The sequence below is a fragment of the Dunckerocampus dactyliophorus genome, chromosome 1 (assembly GCF_027744805.1).
Source record: "Dunckerocampus dactyliophorus isolate RoL2022-P2 chromosome 1, RoL_Ddac_1.1, whole genome shotgun sequence".
Taxonomy (NCBI): domain Eukaryota; kingdom Metazoa; phylum Chordata; class Actinopteri; order Syngnathiformes; family Syngnathidae; genus Dunckerocampus; species Dunckerocampus dactyliophorus.
In genome coordinates this window covers 9,891,015-9,914,245 of record NC_072819.1, presented here as the reverse complement: position 1 = coordinate 9,914,245, position 23,231 = coordinate 9,891,015, and the positions used below count along the sequence as shown (strand labels likewise).

The following is a 23,231-nucleotide window of genomic DNA, read 5'->3' as shown; positions in this document are numbered from 1 at the left end:
AGATGTCTCTCTTGCACTGCACACTAATTTACCTATGGGTATTACGAAAGAAACCTGACCTGAGGCTATGTAAAAGTCCATGCTCTTCATCATCTCTCCTATTTTTAACTCAGTCTTGTATGTTTGCAGGATCTGAAATGATAAGATCATGCTCATTCTTCCTGGTCATTGTATTCCCAGGATATTTAAACCATCGCAACTGGATTGCTCAGGTTGTCTTAGAAGACGGTTTCGCCTCCCATCCAAGAAGGCTTCATCAGTTCACGCTCAAAGACTAGATAGGACAGCTCTCTGAGGAAAAACGTCAACAGTCCACGTGCGATCGATTCAATGCCCTGAGATTTGCTCATGCAATGTTCCTGCCCGTGTCCGATCGATGATTACCTGACAGAAGGCCGGAGCGATCCATTCCCTCGTGTGAATACCACAGTCCATTCAGATAAGTTTCTTCTTTTTTTTCAGTATTCACACCAATCTGTAGAGCAAAAGGTGTTTTGTCTTTCACTAGCGCATGTAAAAACCTTAATTACATTGTGTTCAAGGATTTGATTAACATTGGAAACCAGTTCCCTCTTGCATGTACACTCCTGATCAAAATTAGCTAGTTGAAAAGTTGCACAAATTTACATTTTTCACTGTTGGATCTCAAGGAGGTTCTAAATAGAGCTTCAAAATGCTAAAAGAAGAAATGGGAGTGTGACAAAAAAAAAATGAGTACACAATTTATTGCAAGCAAGGCTTAAAGTGAAATAGACGGTTCATCAGCTGATCAAAAGACCGTAGCGCAAAAAAAAGCACTAAAATAGAAATCAAATGTTCAAAAAAGGACTCAGTAATGAGTAGCTCCACCGTTCTTGTTAATCACCTCAAAAAATTGGTTTTAGCATGCTTGATGCGAGTCTTTCCAGGAGGCTAGTGGGAACTGATGGCCATTTTTGGTTCTCAACTTGATTTAGATCAGGGAAACATGCAGGATGGTCCAAAAGAGTGCGGTTATTTCACTGGAAGAAGTCCTTTGTCAGGTGGGCATTGTGAACTGCAGCATTGTCCTGTTGAAAAAGACAGCCATCATAGCCAGCTGCCGTTTGACGCCCCTGCACAACCTGAAGCTCCATTGCTCCATTGAATGAAGAAGCACCCCAGATCATGATGGCACTCCCTCCACGGTGCCGTGAGGAAATCATCTCAGGTGGGATCTCCTTGTCATGCCAGTAACGTTGGAAGCCATCAGGACCGTCAAGGTTACATTTTTTTCTCATCACAGAATACAGAATAAAACTTATTTCCTGTCCCATGTTTGGTGCTCCCTAGCAAATTCCAAACGTGCAATTTTGTGGCGTTAAAGGAGACATGGCCTTTGATGTTTTTTGTTCTTAAAAGCTTTCTCTTTTAATTGGGCTGCATTCGGCACCAGCAACAACCTGCATTTTTGTTGGTCTACCACTTGACTTTTTCGTTCCACAAACCTCAGGATCCTTTATGAAGTTTCAAATTGCGTCCAACCTCAGCAGCAATGGCACACTGCAAGAGGCCTTGCTTATGCAGCTCAACAATCCAACCACGTTCAAAGACAGAGAGCTTTTTTTCCTTGACCGAAAATGACATTAAATCAACATTATTGCGCACAGCACGTACGACATGTTAATTTGTCAGCGTTCGTTGTTACCGATTTGTGGCTCTCTGCCAAGATGCTTTGTTCTGATGTGATGTAATAGGTCAACCGAAAAAGCTCTATATTTGGCCACGCCGTCTAGCGTTTTGGAGGCACACAGCATTTTGCCAACGATGGGAATTAGAAATACTGCATGTAAACAGGGACTTCACACACGTGTGAAAATGGAAGAGACCGATTTATTTGGGCGAATCCGATTTAGTGCATGTAAACATAGCGAGTGGAACTCATTGACCAACTCATCAAGTCCTGAGACCACATTCATAAAGGTTGCTGCGCACAAAACAGTTGCGTAAGTTGGTATTTATAGGAACATTCTATGTGGAAAAGACTGCGTATGCCCAAGCATTCACTGATGCAAAGTTTTTCAGACACAGGAGTCGGCAACGCCCGATGGAGACACCACAAAATAAAGTTGATAAAATTCAAGTCAAGACAATTGACTTGGCAACCATACACACCACGTGTTTCACAATGGAGGCCTGTAAGCCTTCTTTAGTTACTCGTTATAGCCTAAATATCTAAGTTCTAAGATGTATTTCACTGAGTTGTATTGTTTGCATGCAGTTAAAATGTGGGTAGAATTATCGCAGTATTGTTTATTTTGCTACATTTTTAACTGAATGGCACAAAAGTGTATGAATAGGCTGGGAGGTGCTTTGCGTGCATGCCAAAAGGGGGCGCAAACAGTGACACAGCGAAAATGTTATTTTTGTAAGATAAAGAGCAAAAATTGTGGATTGCAGAACAATGTATGTTTAGATTAAAACGTGTTACGAATTTAGGAAATGATTTCATCTTTTTACAATAAATGTAGAACTTTGAGTTTGTAGTACTTTGGAATTGTTGTACGCGTGCCAATTTCGTTGACACGTGCTATAAATAGTGCTCGTGGTGACGTGTTGTGTCATTTACTTCAAGAGTTGGCAAACAGCACGCGTTTGTCTTCATCTCAGCAACAGTTTTCACGGTGGAGTCGACACTGACTTGATTGTTCAAATATTGACATTCAAATGGATTTTTTTAAAAATTAGATATGCTATGACTTAGCCCTCCAAAAACATGCTTACAGAGGTCGACGTAATGAGCGCCTCTATTTTACAATCTGCAAATGACGCATTCTTCTTGGAGTCGCCATCTCCATCGTTCCCTCATTGACAGTCCAAGACATGATCCGTATTGGGGAGCCATATATCATTGACCATATATGGTTGATTGTGGGAGGAGAATTGGGACGCCTCAGATGAGATGAGAAAATGTGTACGTGTGCACCGCATGGTTTTTGTAGATCAGAATTTTTTTCTTGCGTATGTAGATTTTGAGGTTTGTGACTACATAGAGTTTTGCATTGGAATCCAAGCACACTTTTATAAACGAGGCCCCTGGTCCACCATGTTCTTCAGATTACTAAAAAGTGAGTCAACGTCAACATTCTGTACACGGTCGACCGCTTATGTTGACATAAAGTGCACAAATGGACATGACATCATTTAAAATTTTGCTCATACCTGACACCAGCAAGACGCACGTTGGCCATATGGACGACGCACAAAGACGTACGAAGTGTGTAAGTTTGTCTTGCAACCTGAAAAATGGGAAGCGCCTGTGGTTTGTTTGACATGACAAAGAACTTCTGTGGCCAATCTGCACGTCACACGTGCACACTCCGCGCATTTCTTGCCTTTTTTTGCGCGTAGGAGCCCGTACGACGGGTTGTGACCTAGGCTTTTTGGGGGTTGAGTCCAGCCACCCTACCGAGGAAATTCATTTTGTATCCGGAATCTCATTCTTTCGGTCACAACCCAAGGCTCATGACCAAGGTGAGGGAGGGAACGTAGGGCAAATAAATTTCCTCTCCGTTTACCAAGACAGTCCGGTACAGCAACTGCACTATTGCAGACGCCTCCACCTGTCAACTTCACGCTCTAACCTTCCTTCACTTGTGAACAAGGCCAAGACAAGGGACTTGTTGAAATTCTTGAATTTAAGATGTAAATGTAGGTCAGTGCTTCTAATAGGGTTTAGGCCAGCAGAGAAGGCCTAGAAGGCAGTGGCTGAACACCACCGCCTGAAAGTTTATTCTTATTATGCATCATCTGCTTAAGTTTTATTGTTCTTCAAAGTAAAAGCCCTGAAACTAGAGCCTTTAATAAGAACCTGTTATGTAGTTAAGTAAAGCCCAAACGTTAGCTTGAGCAGAACACTGAAGTTCCCGCCACTCCACCCCCAGATCAACCAATCAAAGGGAAGGGTAAATAAATACTGCCACCAAGTGGACAACTGACAGGAGGCCAGACTCTTCCCCTTGGCTGCACTTGATGTTTATACACTATGTCAAAATAAAAATGTGTACAGTCACACATGTGAGATTGTACTGAAAAAAGCAAACCGATCACGGCACTTTTTAAGGTGAAATATGAAGGTAAACAGTATGCAAAACACAATCCTATCCTAAAATCCTACCCACGGTACCCAAACGCACGGATGTGGACACAAATGACAATATGTGGCGACACAAATGGCGCCACATATTGCTTTCTCAGGTAAGGTGACACCCAGAGTCAAGGCAAAACAGTATGGCTTTGGAATACACAGTACATACAGTATACTTTAAAGACCTCGTATATCAGGCCTTGTGAAGGCCTGTAAGCTGACAGCTTTTCTTCCACAAGTCCGCCTGCAGCTCCGTGTCATAGGATGCGCTGGCTGACTGTCTCTTCTGGCCGTTGTAGAGGTAGCAGCTACCCACCCCTTCCATCTCAGAGGCGGCAGCAGCATAGACAGTTATGGCGGCGCCCTCTGCAGGAGTCTGCGGGAAATCACAGAAAAAACATTGGAGACAAACGTGTTTTGAAGAATTCTCTAATCCCACGAATGCTAGTAGCCTTAGTTTTGGTACTAAATGGCCACAACTGTCCACCGATTGGTCGACAGTGGGTAAGTCTGTGTAACGGTACATGTGTTTGTAATCACATTTTTCAGTACGGACCCTTCGGTTCTCGGTTCAGTACAGGGGCGTACCAATTTCCACACGGCATACGTAAAGTGAGGGACAGAAAACCGAGGAACGTACGAGGTTCTGCTCTCCTTTTCAGTTGTGAATTGCAACACCTCAAATTATTCCCTTCTGCTACGTAGCCAAGACGGCAACAAATGAAGGTGGTAAGTGTCCATTTTGGCTGTTTTGAGTGCAACATCCGGGTACTGATGGCCAGTGTTGGGAATAACAGCATTAATAACAATAATTATTGTTTTCCAGTCATGGGTAACCACCCAGTCACCTCCCTGGTGGTGTAATGGTACAGCTGCTCCCATCCTTGGACATGGATTTTTTAAAATTCTGTTAATTTGTTATTTTTATCATAATTGTATTAATAATTTATTGAACAATTTATATCCAATATATTTGTATTTGTGCTCCAAAACATGCAATTAACTAAGTTCAGGTTGAAGTCAAATAGTATAAAAATAGCTTTTAATGGGTCAGTTAGGTGGGGGGCTGGCCCAATGTAATTTTTTTTCATGGGGCTCAGAAATCCTGGTAGCGCCCCTGTTCGTCATAGTCATTTTGTAATGGGGGGGCTAAGGGCGGCCTAAACTAATTCATTAGAATGTTACTGTTACTGACAGTGAAATGCGTCCCGTTATTATTGCGTGGATAGCTATAGCAACAATCTAGATGCAGCTGGTTTAGTACTACTACTACTACTACTACTACTACTACTACTACTACTACTACACAGGATGCTTAATAGCTGGTCAATCAGAGTTGTAGTTTCTCACTCTCAGGAATACACCGCCCCCCAGCATTTTGGTAGAGAATTGCAAGTCACGAGCTCGGCCCTCAGCCATGATCTCATGAAACATTTGTCAACACCACACAACACTACAAAGCTAAATCCCAATTTTTTTCTCAATTTACATTCATTTGAAGGTTTTTAAATGCAATACTTACTTTCCTTAGTAACTAATTACATTACTAATTCGATTACTTTTCAGGGAATATAACTAGTAACTATAACTAAGTACTTTTTTTGAAGTAATTTGCCCAAAACTGCTCAGGGCTCACTGCATTTTGTCGTACTTCTCAGTATGAATGCACTCATTATGTAAGTGCGCAAATTGACACAGCCTAATTTTGAATTCTGACAATAAGAAATCATCAGAGACTGTTCTAGTCTTCAACCACAAATTTTGTTCCACCTCAAAGTTGCCAGTGAGTATTAAAGCAAAAGTTAGCAGCAAGGAAGACTTCCCTCCTCCCTCAAATGTGTCAGCTGACAAGAGTTTTTTAAAGTTAATGAATGTACATGCTAAAATGCAAACAGTATATAATCACGTTGATCACTTTAGCATTTAGTGGGTAGAAGAACTTCAACGGATGTGTAATGAAGGGTATCGTGAGTGAGGGTGGAACTGGCAGTAATAGAGATGCTACTTCCCTAATCACAAGTCAAATTCCTAAAAAAATAGAGCTATTGCTTGTTATATATTTGCTCAAAAGTACCCTGAACAAAATCTTGGCAAATGGCTTTTTCAGTGCCCGAGCGAGGCTCCACAGGTTGTCGTAGAGCGCCGTGTCCACCATTCCCGGATCCACGGCATTGACAATCACCGAAGAACCACTGGCCGTCATCTGCTCTTGCAGATAGTAGGTGAAGAGGACCAAAGCCAGTTTGCTTTGGGCGTAGGCACCATGGGAACTGTAACACGCCCTGGACATGGGAGAAAGAGGAGAGATTAGTAGACTGGGCATCCTACTCAATGACATCAATGATATCAGCTATCCTTTCTTTTCCACATTTTTGAGAAAATGTTTTTCACAATGGCTAACTTTAGGTTCACTCATTTTGACGAATGAGCCAGTCTGAGGGCGTCGACATAACCAAGTTCCGCTGTACTTGTTAATCCTAAAACTTTGGATGATACACAATTGTGTTGTTTTTAAAATCACGTCAGACGAATGTCAACTTTGAAATAAAGCAGAAAGAAACTGAATGGTATTAGTCCTCTTACCTCCTGTTGAGGTCGTCCATATGTATAACGCCAGCATAGTGTGTTGCAGACGACATGTTGACAATCCGGGAACAGCAGCCTGCTCTCCCGGATCTCTTCAGTACGTCAAGCAGCAGGTTAGTGAGTAGGAAGTGGCCAAGGTAGTTGAGAGCAAAGTGGAACTCAAAGCCATCTTCTGTCTGTCTCTCAGGAACTAGCATGGTCCCAGCTGCACAACGACAGTCACAGAATTATTGCAATGTCCGAACCCATTCATATTATGGGGCGTGTCACGTAAAAATGCAATCACACTTTTCTTTGGCCGCCATGTTTTTGAATATTTAGCTTTTCTCACATTTAGTTCACATTTAACTCATTTTCATCACATTTGAGGTACAAATGAAATGGTGAATCTAAATTGTTAATTTAAAATGTTTAATATAATGCTAATAATCTAAAACTAAATACTAAAGCGAAATGTTAAATATAAATATTAAATCGAAAATGTAAATGTTAAATATAAATATTATAAATAACTGTTAAATATAAATATAAATGTTAAATATAAAGATTAAATATAAATACAAAATCTATCTACATGTTCAAAATAAATGTTACATTTAAATATTAATGCTAAATATAAATATTAAATTGAAAATATAAATGTTAAATATTAAATATAAATATTATAAATAACTGTTAAATATAAATGTTAAATATAAAGATTAAATATAAATACAAAATCTATCTACATGTTCAAAATAAATGTTACATTTAAATATGAATGCTAAAGACAAATGTTAAATATAAATATACAGTAAATGTTGCAAACGTTAAATATAAATGTTAAACATAAAAGAGTGTACCCCGCCTCATGCCCGAGGTCAGCTGGAATAGGCTCCAGCATACCCGTGACCCTAGTGAGGATGGATAAATCAAATCTGTATATAAAATAAATGTTAACTCTAAATAAAAATGCTATACTGTATATAAATGCTAAATGTAAATGTTAAATTAATATAAATGTAAAACTAAATGTTATATTTTGAAATAAATGTTATGAAAATATGTAAATAGGCCATATGCTTCTTAGCATGCACAGACCTGCCTACACCTCTGACCGCTTTGCTGTGAATGCGAGGTGAAATGAAAGGTAAGGACCACATGGCCGGTTCTCTCCAAGAGATACCTCGACTACACTTTTTAGTTATAACCAGGACCAGGTCTTGATGAGCTGTGCTGTCGACGTAAATGAGGTCAATGTAACTATTCCACTGAAGTAGTCCTGCAATGTACTGGCTACATTTATGAGGCTAGGACTCCTACCTTTAACTTTATGCCATGTGTCGGTCAGACATGCTAGTCACACTCAAATAGATGACTTGATGAGTTTGTGGACGGTACATAGGCTTTCTGCTAGAAACTCAATACAGTCGCGCCCCTAAAACTAAATAAGAGAAACCAAACGGACGCTATCTCCACGGTACAATTCCCAAACTCGCACACTGAAACATAGAACACAACAATTGGAAGAGGAAATGGTGTTCTACCCAATTGTTAGAAAGAATCTTAAAATCTACAAAAAAGACCCTCTGTAATGCCAGAGTAATCTATTACTCAGCTTCAATTGAAAAGGGTTTCTGTAGCCAAACTGACAGTGTATTCCTATCAGTCTTACAATGAAACTATCAGAGACAAAATCAATCAGCTCCTTCCATAAAACAACATCAATCATCTCTCAACTATGGTGGTATTAGAGGAAGTTATAAGTTTACCCACAGGCCATCAGGCTCCTCAACGAAGCACTCGCACACGCCGCACGCAACACACGCACACACTCATAGCACTTTATTTATTTATTTATTTATTTGTATTATTTACTTGTATTAATGTCTCTTCTGTTGTTGTTGCTTAATTTATTGGTATATATGTTTATGTGTTTATGTTTCTTATGTTCTTATTCTTTCATTTGTTTTCTTTCTTTTCTTGGGAGAATGAACAGAATAAGATTTTCATTGCATAGTATAACTGCTGTTTTACTATGCACATGACAATAAAACTCTCTTGAATCTTGAATCTCTTGAATAAGGACAGATGCATACTTGGAGGATTATCTTATTCCATCATTCACCTGTCTCGTACAATACTTGCCGTACATATAAAAAGGGACAAAAAGCTTACCATTGTTGACCAACACATGGAGAGGAAGACCTCTGCTCTTGAATGTTTCAGCAAAATGTCGCACAGATTTCTGGGAAGTCAGGTCCAGAAACATAAACTCAGCTGGAAATTGAAAGCAAGTCAGGTCAGTCAAAATATTGTAAAGATGCTAACAATAGAAGCATGCACACTCAAGTGCACATACAGAAGTTAAGCATGCATACAGGTACTGTAGATCCACCAATAGTAATAAATCCGAATGGTTTTGTTCAGAAGTTTACATACGTACGTCTCGCAAGATTAAGAGGTGAAAAGATTTCTCGTTCTGGAAAAAAAAAACTGCCTCATGTGCACTAGGCTTGGGACGATAAATAAAATAAAATAATTAAATAATCACACAGTAAATGAAAATGAACTCGATAATTTTGCCAGCCTCAATACATTGCCATGTGCATGCGTGTCTGTTTTCCTCGTCTCCCGCCTCCCGTCTCTGTCTCGGTGGATGGAAGCAGGGCCAGTAGCATACGCACAGAGTGCAGAAGAGTGAAACATAGTACAAATTACATTAGTAGATTGCAATATATTTTCATATATTTTTTAGATTGTTTACTTTTCAGAAAAGTACAATGAATGTTCAAATCTCATCTCGTCTCGTTGTCGTAGACCCAATCTCGTGTATTGTCATGTCTCGTGAACTGAGTGTCTCATGACACCCCTAATGTATATACAGTACATTTTACCGCTGAGTTATATTATCCGGAATTTGGATAATAAACATGAAAAACACAGTTTTGCATGCCGCTTGAGACGCTGTTTGCTGCCACTCACAACAGGAGCCCCTGACTGCTTCGGTTTGCAGGGATTTCATCTTGGCCATGGAGGAACAACAGCGACTCAAGTGGGGAGTTTGATGTCAAATGACTGATGTCATGTGACATTTGTGACTAGGGTTACAGTCTCTTTCGATTCATAGTGGCATCCAACAGAGACCACAGTATCGAATGGTTCGATACAGATACGTGTGTGGTTGCACCCCTACTAGGTAGCTAGATTTACTTTGCAAGATAGCCTTTGGTGGAAACATAACCCACAGTAGCTGAGGAGAAATACAAGCAACATTGTTACCTTTCCCCTCCCTGCATTCTGCCTGAATTGTCCTTGCAGCAGCCTTGCCTTCTTCTCTCTCATTCCCAGCTGGAGATGACAGAAATGAGAGAAACTTTGGTCGTTAAAAACATAGCAGCTCATCTCATTGCAGACACTGTGTTACTATGGTCCTGAACAAAAATCTTAAAACTGGGGCAAAGTAGTTAAATTTCGGTGGACTCTAACCAGACTGTAAGTTACGGCATCAAAATGCAAAAGGAAGAAACAGAAAGAAGAGTAAAAAATAGAGTAGCAGGATTGCTGAATTGCACAAGCAAGGCCTCCTACAATGTTCTGCCGAGGTTGGATGCATTAAGGGTCCTGAAGGTTATGTGACAAAAAAGGTCAAGTTGTAGACCAAAAAACCTTGCAGACTCGACAAGCTTGTCTGTGACTGGCTATAGAATTTGAAACTGCTTTTCAGTGCCACCGCCTGAAGTCTCAGCGTGAAGAAAAAGACAGTCTTGTTCTAAAGTTTGCCAAAGTCGCCACTGCCCAGGCAAAACAACTCCGTTCTAAGCTCTAGTCTTCAAGATCGGACTAAATCCATCTTCACTGAATTACAGGATTGTTCTGCTCCAGCAGCGGATACTGACTCCACTATCCCATGGACTGTCTCCGTCATCAAGGGGTTCCTTAAGCCCGACAAGCTCTGGGTCCACTTGGGTGACAAGTCCAGGACAGCTGTCGGAGTTGCTGGCTGTAACATCCGATAGAGTGAGCCACTCTTCCACGAGGGCGCTCCTCTGAACTCTTCTCCATGTCGACCCCTACTCTACCATCTGACAACAGCTGACGATTTCATAACTTTCAAGAACTTTAAAAGCACCGTCTTAATGCGTCCAACCTCGGCAGTAATAGCACAATGCAAGAGGCTTTGCTTGTACAGTCAAAGACAATCCTTTCGCCTTTGCCATCAGGAGGTCATGACAGTGTGAATGTCAGACAGAATGTGACATGAAAGTCAGATTCTAGCACAGATTTAAACTTTTTAAGGCTACAGTCTTTTTTCAGCATACTTTATTGAGCATCAACAATGCAGTGCATACAGAAATCAGCAAATGAACAGTCTGTTTGAGTGCAGACTCTACATTTTTGGTCGTGCTCCTGTTGCTTCTTTCTACTTATCATCTGGTACAATCCATCAGTGCAAAATACATCAATACATGTCATTTTCCCCAGTTTGAAAGGTTTTCTTTCAGCGGTGTAACACAGGGGTAGTAAATATTTGTGCATGAAAATATATAAAAAGCAAAAATATATAATATCAAGTACCACTGTTAACAAAATTAGAAGAGGAATGGTTTGAAGCTGTGGTCTGCAGTTTATTATACACTCCTGATCAAAATCTTAAGACCAGTAGAAAAATTGCTGAAATTTGCATTTTGCACATTTGGATCTTAATGAGGTAGAGTAGAGCTACGATATGCAAAAGCAAGAAGGGGGAGTGAGACAAAAAACATTTGGAACAAAACTGAAATAGGTTGTTTATCACCTGATCAAAAGACCACAGGCTATGAAAGCCGAAATCTGCTCAAAATTTTCATTTTTTGTCAGGCATTCACACTGTCATGCCCTCCTGATGGCTAAAGCTAAGAAGAGTTCTCTTTTTGAACGTGGTCGGATTGTCGAGCTGCATAAGCAAGGCCTCTCGCAGCGTACCATTGCTGCTGAGGTTGGGCGCAGTAACACAGTCATTATAATTTTTTTTTTTAATCCTGAGCATTATGGAACAAAAAGTCAAGTGGTAGACCCCCCCAAAAAAATCACACCTGCGCTGAGCCGGAGGATCTGATTGACTGTCCATCAAGACACAAGGCGGTCTTCGACCCAAATTAACCCTTAATGCTTGCTTTAAAGTCCCTCACACCATAGTTGAATAGACACTGTTTGGGGCACGCCCATGAGAGTATAATAAGTATGTCATATATTCTTCTTTTTTTTTTTACTTTCAATGCTTAAATCTTGAGATCAACTTCAGATCTGTCCGTTGATATTACATTTTTATTATTTTGTCCAAAAAAAACATTTTGGAAATTGCTAAATCACCAAATATGCAGTATTTTGCAAATAGAACTGTCAAAGTAGAATATTTGATATGATGAGGTCATTAGAGCTTTGCAAAGGTCAATAATCCATAACAACTTTGATTCTGATGCATTATTACTTATGGAGCAATGACAAAAAAAACACGCCAAAGTTGAATAGACACTGTTGGGGCCACGCCCATAAGTAAGTCAGCTTCATATCTGTCCGTTGATATTAAGTTTTGAGTCATCAGACTCCAGGATAGCCTTGAGCGCTTCTAATTCTTGGAATATCACCTCTTCAAGTTGTAGTCGTGTGATTGCATACAAACGCGTACATTTGACGTCATGTTTATGCGACAAACACCATGGTAATGGTAATGAAAACACGATTGCATATGACAAGCTGAAATGCATTCCATAAATGGTGACATGCATTTTGCAAAAGCATGTAAGATTTTGTCAAATTCAATGCTTTTATTGTGCAGACCTTGCACAAAAATGCGCATAATTTATCTGCACGCCTCAACAGATGCGCGCGCCCGTGCACGCACGAACGCACAGATACACGCACACAATTCACCTGTATGAATCTAAGCTCCCGAAGATCATTGTAATAGCAAAAAAATGTTTTTTCCCTGCAAAAAAAAAAAGTTTTTTTTCCGTATATGTATGTCAATGGAGAGTTCCATGTTTTTGGCTTAAAAGCAACTGTTGGTCTCTGGATGCATCTAGTTGTGGAAAAAAATAAGCTCCATTCACCATTTTGCCCAAAGCTCGACTCCCGAGCATGGGATTTATCTGTTATTTATGGATTTTTTTTTTAAATATCAGGATTATTGAACATCAAAAATAGGTGTTTATAATGGGAGTATACTGGCCGAAAGGGGGTACTATTCAAACTTATTGTGCGTGAATTTCGGATTCGGACCCGGGGGAAAACGTCATATGGCCATATGACGTAGTTTCATCCTGCTAACATTTAAATTTAGCAATCTGTGCAGAAAATTGCACAACAAAGTCCAATTTATTATCCTTTAATTACCTTTTTGGGTACTAACTAACAAGTCAGAAGAGTTAAGGCCCTTACTGGTGCCGACTGCAGTGCAATAACCATCAGATGGCATCTGTGGGAAAAGGGTTTAAAAAACAAAAAACAAATTCAAAGGCCTCATCTCCTTCAACACCACAAAACTGCCCATTTAGACTTTGCCAGGGAGCATCAAACATGGGACATTGAAAGGTGGAAAAAAGTTTTATTCTCTGGTGAGAACAAATGTAACCTTGACGTCCAGATGGCTTCCAACATTACTGGCATGACAAGGAGATCCCACCTGAGATGTTTTCTACCCGGCACAGTGGAGGGGGGTCCATTATGGTCTGGGGTGCTTTTTCATTCAGTGGAACACTCAAATGGCGGCTGCTTTCGTGCAGATGTTGCAGCGGGCATCCCTCATGACTGAGGGCCCTCGTCTGTGTGGTAACAGCTGGGTTTTTCAACAGGACAACGCTGCAGTTCACAATGCTCGCTTGACCAAGGACTTCTTCAGGGAGAATAACATCACTCTTTTGGACCATCCTGCATGTTCCCCTCATTTAAATCCCATGGAGAACATTTGGGGATGGATGGCAAGGGAAGTTTATAAAAATGGCCATCAGTTCCAGACAGTTGATGCCCCTCGTGAAGCCATCTTCACCACTTGGAGCAATGTTCCCACTAGCCTCCTGGAAACACTCACATCAAGCATGCCCAAACCAATTTTTGAAGTGATTAATAAGAACAGTGGAGCTACTCATTACTGAGTCCTACTGAGAACATTTTTTGTTCTGGTTTGGAGAGTTTTTTGTTATGTTTTGAGCGATGGTCTTAAACTTTTGATCAGCTGATAAACACCCTATTTCAGTTTAATTGTTGTTTTCAATAAATTACTTTTTCAAAGTGCAACAACAACGGAATACAACAATCAGAAGTGCAGTGTGCAAGTGTAACAGATGCCAACTAGTAGTGTTGCCAACCCCTGGGTTAGGTATGGTATGAGGCTTTAGCCGTATGTGGCTCATTTGATTTTTGGGACAAACCAGAGGTGAAAGGGCGAGTGCAAACTGACTGGACAGTTGCCTACCGATGATAACACGCATGCCGAGTCTTGCCAGGTGTCTTGCGGTCTCATAGCCCATTCCTCTTGTACCCCCAGTAACAATGGCAACTCTTCCATTCTGCTTCGGTAAGACTGCAAGAGAGAATAGAGTGAATAAAAAACAAGATGCAAATCTGAAAAGTTTTGGAGTCAAATTTTGTTGTGTCCAACAAAGTAACAGGTGCGTCATGTATGTCATCAGTGTGTATTTTGTAGCTAACAGGTAAGGATGCTTTGTGATTTAAAAAATACATTAAGGTGCCTCATATTGTACGCTACGTGGAGAATGCAGGCAAACCGAAGCAAAATTGCGGGGTACATTTTTACCGAAAAACATGCTGACCGGGGAAGACGCTAACCGAGGTTCCGCTGTATTAAAATAATCGTTAGTTGCAGCCCTGCCCTAATGGGACCGTCTGTGTAACGCAGATTGTTAACGTACGCACCTGGTCTGCCAGTGAATAAGAAGATGTAGCAGGAGGGATCCATTTTGCCAACCTAGCCACTTTGACGCTATATTTAGCGAGAAATCAAACCCCTCGACATAAATGAGAATTACTTGCACATTTATTAGTGACTTTGGCCAAAGACATAAGGAGAATGGGTGATGATAAAGGATTTTTCAACTGACAGCAGTTTGTGGACATTGTTTTCCTCTATCATCCTCGATCGTTGATACTACGCTGAAGCTTTGAAGGTTAGTGATTTTGACTTGAGCACAAATCTGCTTCTGCAAAAACATGCAAGTGGTAATGACGAAGTTAACAAGACTACAACACGTCAACATAAACGAACCATTTTACATAAAAACGAACCCTTTGGCTCTCAAATTTCACGTCGTCAAAGGTGGTCGACCATGTACGTCGAGTGAAGCGTGCAGTTTTTAGTAATAATAAGAACACAGTGGACCACAACTTGATGAGTTGGTTGACTTATACAGGTTGTCGACCTAAACAGGGTCCACTGTAATCTGTAATGTAAAAACCTTGAACGCAATATAAACTATTTTAAGTAATATTGCTTTCCTGCCTCGCACACATCCACTTACTTACTCCACTGGCAAAGCTGCTGTGAATAAACAATTTGACAAAGTCCCATCATGTGGAAGAGCTTTAATGCATGCCAATGGTCTGTGCACTTCCTACCTTAATGAACACAGAACCTGCAGGTTAAAACAAAACTACAACAGTTGTATAATATAATCACAATATATATGCATATAGGCATCTGGGTCTCTGCCTTCCAAAAATTTTTGGGCGCACGGACCAGCCTGTGTTCCCACAAACCTCCACAAAATGAATTCAGACCATTCAACATCAGTACAGACCTGGAGTTTGGTTTTCAGAGAGAAGATTATGATGCATAGGGTGACAAATACACACATTAGCAGGCAATAACATAATCAAATTTTACCTTTGTGCATTCCCACACAGTATTAGCATTTGGGAACAAATATGAGGTGAAAGACAAACGGGAAAAATATTATATAAGTTTTATCCGTGCAGCCTTGAACAGCACAGCCATGGTGCATTCAAGGACCATCGAAAATAATAATAATAATAATTAAAACAAAATAATCGCCCTTACTTTTATTAGGAATGGAATATTTTCCCTCTGTTTTAAACAAGACATGTTGAAGGCTTCCAAAATTGGAATGCACGCACATCAAATTTTATGTAGTTATTTACAAAATATATATTTTTAAAGTGTCTTTTTATCATTGCGCTTGAAAGTTTTCCGTTGACCGGTGGTTGGGGATTCCTGCTCTAAACTAAAAAAAAATCTGAATTAACTTCACAAGGATGTATCCCTGTCATATTTATTTTTGTGATGTCACCACAGATGGGTTCCAGTGACGGAAAAAAAGAAAAGTGTGATGATGACCACAGAACCAGACATGGAACAACATTGCGGTACTAAAAACATGTTTTATTATGTTTGTTTTTTTAACCATCTAATCTTTTTGGGGGGGAAATAAGTATTTAATCCCCTGTTGACTTTTCTTTTCTTTTTGTTTTTTTTTTTTTAACATTCTGTCTCTGACTGTTCCAATAAAGCTACCTAAAACCATCTGGACTAATTCATACATGAATGTGCTTTGAAACAAAAATGGACGTTGATCAAACCAAACGCTTACAGGCAGTCTTTATCCATGCTTCTCTTGCTTTTGGATAAACCCTTATGTGTTCAATAACCACCACTGTTGGACAGATTATGAGGAATTAAGCGTAACAAAGCACAATGGCGTCTTTCAGATGGGAGATTTTTCATGTTACTTTTTTCTGATACTTTTCCAGTCTGACCTTTACAGTAAGTACAAAATATATTTGGCCTGTTAATGTTACTTACCATTTCTATCTATCTAGATCACAATAGACACTTTATTCATCTCCAAGAGAAATTCACACAAAAAGCTAAGAATGTGGGGGGCCCCGCCTTGATAGTTTTCACCAAACGCAAAAATCAACCCAAAGTAGGTCAAGAAATGCATAACACTTGAAGAAATAATACGTCCCAGCTCTGTGTTATTTATATCATGTGTGACAGCTTCGTATACAATAACATTCAACATTATTTTGTGAAAATATATATAGAGATATACCATACAAGAAATAATGCGGGGGGGGGGCAACATCTCAGCTTTGTGTTATAGGTGACAAAGCAAATTAGTGTCATATCTACAGTAATATCAATAATTAATTTATTATATTTTTACAATATGCCGAGGGCGAATAAAAGAAAAAGGGGGTGGGGGGGGGGCCCAAACCACCCCCGTGCCACATTTTGGACACCATTATGCTCTTCATTCACATTGTAGGTAGTTGCACCTAACACGAGACGAATAATACATTAATATACTATGCAGTAATAATAATAATTATCGATCTACAATGCACGTTACTCTTTTTGTACAAAAAAAAAGTGCTATATACAGTGCTATAATAAAAGATAATTTTAAAATAAAGTTGAACAATTGAATAAAGTAAATGCTGAAGTACAACATAAAAGTACTAAATGGCTAAAAAAAAAAAACAACAACTAAAAATAGCTAATAATAAATTGTAACCTTTTTCCTTCTTAGAAGAAAATACACTTGACCTCAAGATTAATTTGTAAAAAAAACAGAACATCAATTGTGCTTGTTACTACTACTGCTTTTGAAATACCCTGTGGTTAAAAATCAAATATATTTTACATGAAAGTACATGAAATAATAAAAGAGCAAACCTGGCAGCGTAAAAGATTTGTTGAACATCTGATAGATGAGAACTCTGATTCCACACAAGTAAAGTCTGAGGAGAGGAAGCAACACCGCCTGTAACACCGTCAACATGTCTCTTCCGCTATCGCGTCCGACTAAGCAATTCTTCCGGTGGTGGACAGATAAACAGCAACTCATATAGTTCCGCCCCCCACCTTATGACATCACGATCAGGGGTAGGCGATACTGCACATTTTTTAATCGCTCAATAGCGAACATCCCTGTCAAAGATACTATACTATATTTCGGAATTTCCATCACTAAAGATCAGAAAGCCAGAAATGCTTTCAATTTGATCCCAATTCTAGAAAAAGCTCAGAAAAGGTTTAATCTCTGGCTCCTAAGAGTTCTGTCTTAACAAAAGCAGAAGGAATATCTAGATTTACTTATGCTGCCCTCTCACTACATATTAACAGTAAAACCATTCAACGCATAGATCAGATGTTGTTCAACTTTTTTATGAAAAAATAAGACGCATCTGTGGTCATAAACACATATGAGAAGGGGGGGCTTAATTTCTTGGACTTTGCTTCTCTAAATAATACCTTTAAGATCAATTGGATCAAACAATTCATGAAAAAACCAAACTCAATATGGAACTGTATCTCCAATTATATTTTCTCTAAAATTGATGGCCTCAAATTCCTTTTAGTGTGTAACTATAACATAAAAAACAATCCCTATTCATCTCTCCAGCTTTCATAAACAAGTACTGCTTGCATGGTCTATGATATACAAACACAATTTTTCACCACACCCATATACTTTATATACTGTATATACTTTATAAGAACAGATCCATATTCTTTGGGGAGTGGTTTAACAGTAATATTATTTGGGTAAGGCAGCTATTCAACGGCAATGGTGTCTTGTTTTCCTATGAGGAGTTTCTTCAGTATCATGGTATACCTATAACTCCCAAACAGTATGCCGTAGTATTTGACGCTATTCCATCTGGTGTGCTCATGTTGTTCAAAAGTAGTATGTCTGTTAATATACTGGATGCTCCCTTTACTGTCGTAACGGACTCACCAGTTGGTAAAATATGCTCCAACCCATCTGGAAGGAAAAACAACTGTAAAATCCGTGCTCTTTTCCAAAATAATATTGTTTCTGTTTCTCCTGTAATAACTTACTGGAACAGTCGTGTTAATAACTTCTGTTGGGAAAAAATCTGGTCTCTTCCTCAAAAATGTTTTGTGGTTAACAAAGTGAAAGAAGTGTCATTTAAAATTATTCACCGATGTTATCCAGTTCAATCCTTCTTTATCAAATTCAAGTATGTTGATTTAGATCTGAAATGTGCTTTTTGTGACTCCCATACTGAGACTGTTGTTCATCTGTTTTGGAAATGTGAATATACCCGTAAACTGAGGCAAGATGTTTGTAGATTTATTTTAGATCATATCTGCTGTGATTTTGAGCTCCTCCTGCAAAATGTCCTTTTTGGCTTTGTAAAGAATGATGTTCCAGCTGACAAAGAATATATGCATGGCTCAGATCAAGGGTACCCTTTGCTGTCTCCAACTTCACTTGAGTAGTATTGGAAATTGTTGTTCTAACAATGTGTACTATCCCTATCACTCTGACGTTTATAGAGTGAGGAAACTTACCAAACCATAAATTAAGCCTGTTCATGTTTTTATTTTGCGCTAGCACGGCTATGTTGTAAAAAAGTGTCTATATTTGGACATTGAAATGTTACATGTAAAGCATGTCTACTTTTGTTGTGAAATTAACAATATTTTCTCTGATAATGTTGTCATGATTTCTACTTAGAATTAAAGAATGATGTCTGAAATTGGTTTCTAATGTGTTTTATTCAAATATTCTCAATGCTTTTATAATCATTAATCATTAGTGAAAAGTACATTACCTTCGTGTCCGGCTGCCGATGAAAATTTTGAAGAACATAATTCCATGGAAAAACAAACCCCATAATGATTAAAATGGTATATATTCATGGAATAATTACTCAACTCTGCAACTAAAATGATTTTTTGTGTATAAAAGAGTAAAATAAGATTATTTGAACAAAAGTCCAACACACCCAAATTTCGTGTCCGGCCCGTTATGTACGTACACTTCGAACTCACAGCGTAAATTGCGTATTGCTAGTAAATATTGAATTAGAAAATAAAAAGTGCCTTCTTGGGCCAAACAAAACTTTTATCCTTCCGCCGGTTATTCGCCAAATAGGCGTTCAGCAGGGGAATGTGTCGTCGTGTCCACAATTTTGTGTCAGCGTTATGTACGTTCAGTCACGATTTCGGAGAAGCAGTATCATTGAATTCAACGAGCAATCGGCGGTTTAACAACCATTGTCAAGTCAAAGGTAAGATTTTTTCATTTTTATATATATTGGAGAATCTTTATGCACTTTGAAATGATTTTTTTCGTCGGGTGAGTTACAAATTTCGTGTTTATCGAGCAGTGTAACTCGTTTTGACAGCCGTTGTTTTGACCTCTCGTTCGTGTCCTAGTTATGTACGTGCACGAAGCGGTGAAAAAACCACCGAGTTATGTGCATTACATTTAAGAAAGAGTGAATTTCGGAGGGTTGCTATGGGAAATGGAAGATGTCTCGAGCTCTGGTATGTTGGGTGTGTGTTTTGCAATGTTTGAAGTTTGTGTTGATAACATTACCAAGGTCTATCCACGAGTTTGAAATTTTACCCAAAATGTAACACTTGGGTACCCTTGATCTGAGCAATGCACATATTTCTTAATTAATCTAATTTTAATTCTTGCAAAATTCTACACCCACAAATGTAAATTTGCCAAAGTGAAACCCCTTTTTTATGTTTTCATGAAAGAACTGAAGCTGTACTTCAAATCAATATCCTCTGCTAATAACACGAAAGCTATCAAGACTCTAAATCTGTGCTCCCACTTCAATATCCTAAATTCAATTTAATTTTCATTGCTCATGTGCCCTGGTGTATCTTACTTTAATTATTATTATTATTATCTTTATTTTATTTTATTTTTATTTATTTATTCATCACTTTTTTGTTACGTTTTTATTTCTTTAATCTCGATTTCTGTATGATTTATTTTATGTGTTTTTGTTATCCAACTGTTATTTTTTTAATGCCCATGGTTTGACGCACTGTTAGTCTAATTTGTAAGGCATGAATAAAGTTGATTGAAAAAAAAAAAACATTTTTAATCGATCCAATGGGGTATTGGGAATACCGAGTATATAAAATTGAGACGTTTTACTCAAGATCATTGAACGATTTTGTTGACTTTAATTTGTTGATCACAAAATTATATGAAAAAAAACACAGGACCTACCACTTTTTTAACAATTTAAAATATAAATACAATATGAGACAATGTAACAATATTAACAAGTAAGCAATATAACAATATATACATTGAGCAATTTCAACAGTGTAACCAAAAAAATGGTGAAAATAAATACAGAAGGGAACTGAAAAATATTGGTCCCATCACACAAGCATAGATCCGATATCGACACTACCCTCAAGTCCCATATGTGTCAACATTGCGTGTGTTGGATGGTGTTTGTGTGGTTTTGGGCTGTGCATTTGCTCCTGTCGTCCATTGTAGGAAAATTAGGAAAAATAAGGGAAATTCTGGTGCAAAGACCAAAATTTCCCTGAAAGTCACAGGTCAAAGTCATTCAAGATGTCTGAAAAGAACTTTTCAGACATCTTGAATTGTGTAACCGCAATTATGAGATGTACTTTAATGTAACCTTGTATGCTTGTTTGAAACCAGTGACGTGCGGTGGGGTTCATGTCTGGTGAGGCACTGATTCATTTGGAGTTGTTTTTTTTTTATGTTAATACCGGCTGCTTATTAAGATATAACAAAAAATGAAGAGAATAATTAATTTAGTTAAAAATGGGTTTCATATTGTCTTACCTTTTGTTTGTATCTAAAGTACTTCTCCAGAAAAAGTTCTGATACTTTGTTGTAAAAGTCTGATCGCCTTCTTGATGAGCTTTGCTATATATATTCTCCATCTTGGCAGTCAAAGTCATTCATTCATTCAGCAGAGCGTAAAATATATTTCATGCTCTCCAGCTGGTGCTGCTACTGTCAAAAAGTGGAAGGACGGCACCTTCCAGCTCCTGTCGCCTTCAGGATGAGGCGAGTACTGCAGCGCCTCCTCTGTATTTTATTGTCCAATTAGAAGGAATAATGATGTCACACTAACATTAAAGAAAGTCCTGGGGTATAATAAATGTTTCTGCAGCACGATAATATCGGCGACATACTGACAAACAGAAACTGGCAGGTGCTGTGATCCACCTCAGTGCACTCACTGAGTGCACTCAGACAGTAGGTGTGGCTTGCGCCCGCGACAGCCTCATCGTAGATTTCCGTGCTGTATTTGATCAGGAAATGTGCACATTTTACTTAAAAAAATGTTAAAAACTAATTCTGGAATTATACAGAAAATACATTTATAACACAGTTCAATGGACAAATATTGAAATATTCAAGTTCATTTTATTTTATAGTTATCCGTTTTTTATTTTTCATCATGACTGCCTCCCCCCCGAGTGCTCGTCACTGACAATTATCCTTGGTATCACACTATTGGGATCTATCCACCCACACCTTATACAAAAGAAACATTGACATCAACTCTGGAAATAAAGAGCACATGACCATTTGTTCCAGTTTCACTTCCACGCTCCTCTGTGAAGGAATAAAAGCATCATTTAAAATTAGATTTTTTTTCCCTTTTTTTCCTTTTCCGTTAACAACTGAGAGTAACATTGTATAATGAATAAATACTGAACATGTCACAGCTACAATTAACAGAAACATTGTAACAAATAAATAAATACATAATATGTGATACATAATACCTTAATAATACATGAACGATAATACATGGATGAATGATATCATACGCTGCCTGGTCCTCGGCAGTTGGGATATGCTTCAGTCTCAGTAATCAATAATTGCCATTTTCTGACCATTTCATGCGTAATCACACATACTCCATTGAGTACAACCCCTTTAAAGACTCTCTGGGATTTTCCGCGGGAGAACGCTCACATTTCTTCTGCTTTTAATAACTTCGTTTCAGGGTAGCATTGTTTTTGGGGAAAAAAGGATGCTGTGAGCAATACCCAGTTATGTCCTACTTTCACATGCTGACACAGATATTAAAGGCAAGCATGTAAAATCTGTGTGTGATGACACTAATTCATATTCCCCTCGGGGCATATTCAATGCTAAAAGTATACTGTCAAGAGTTTAAGAAGCCTGTGGCTCTGAAACCACATTGCAACCATTCATTGCCCACAAGGGTACATCATGAGCACCCACAGTCCCAATAAAGTAACTTAACATAAACTAAAAGTCACTTTTCCACTGTGCCGTGTGGAAAATACTGTATCTCAGGAGGGATGACCTTGTCATGGCAGTCATGTTGGGAGCCATCAGCACCGTCAAGGTTGCATTTTTTTCTCATCTGAGACTAAAACTTTCTTCCACCCTTCAATGTCCCATATCCCACGGGCAATTTTGAGGTGTTGAAGGAGACATTTTTTCTTCTTAAAACCCTTCATTTCAGATTTCGTCTGATGGTTATTGGACTGCACTCTGCAACAGTAGCAACTTTCATTTGGGTCAAGGACCGTCCCGTGTCTTAATCAGATCCTCCGCCTCGGGGATAGTGACATATTTTTGGGTCGAGCACTTGACTTTTTTGTTCCATGACCCTAAGGATCAAGTTTCAAGTTTCATATTGCGTCCAAGCTCAACAGCAATGGCGCACTGCGAGAGGCTTTGCTTATGCAGCTTCGTTCAGAGAAAGAAAGCTTTTTTGCCTTTGCCAT

At 38.8% G+C, this 23,231-nt stretch overlaps 1 protein-coding gene across 3 annotated transcripts; it reads right to left on the bottom strand.

Annotated features, from left to right (window-relative positions):
- Positions 1 to 420: 420 nt before the first annotated feature.
- dhrsx (dehydrogenase/reductase (SDR family) X-linked) lies at positions 421 to 17,495 on the bottom strand. Of its 3 annotated transcripts, none has more exons than XM_054800611.1 (8): positions 17,367 to 17,495; positions 14,124 to 14,231; positions 9,953 to 10,021; positions 8,849 to 8,950; positions 6,689 to 6,896; positions 6,180 to 6,387; positions 4,291 to 4,481; positions 421 to 475 (listed from the first exon to the last, which is right to left on the bottom strand). In XM_054800611.1, exons 1-7 carry the CDS (start codon positions 17,470 to 17,472, stop codon positions 4,299 to 4,301), a joined length of 984 nt encoding a protein of 327 aa, XP_054656586.1. In that variant the 5' UTR covers positions 17,473 to 17,495; the 3' UTR covers positions 421 to 475; positions 4,291 to 4,298. The 3 variants fall into 3 exon arrangements, with proteins under 3 accessions (XP_054656586.1, XP_054656672.1, XP_054656495.1); XM_054800697.1 differs by lacking the exon at positions 421 to 475 and adding an exon at positions 723 to 1,049; XM_054800520.1 differs by lacking the exon at positions 421 to 475 and having other exon boundaries at positions 1,838 to 4,481.
- Positions 17,496 to 23,231: the final 5,736 nt, after the last annotated feature.

Excerpts from the sequence above, each read along its gene's own strand:
- dhrsx (XM_054800611.1), bottom strand. The coding sequence starts at position 17,472 with ATGTTGACGGTGTTACAGGCGGTGTTGCTTCCTCTCCTCAGACTTTAC. Across the intron at positions 10,022-14,123 it reads CGGCATGCGTGTTATCATCG|CTGGGAATGAGAGAGAAGAA; the intron begins GTAGGCAACTGT and ends TGTCATCTCCAG. Across the intron at positions 6,388-6,688 it reads ATGGACGACCTCAACAGGAG|GGCGTGTTACAGTTCCCATG; the intron begins GTAAGAGGACTA and ends TCCCATGTCCAG.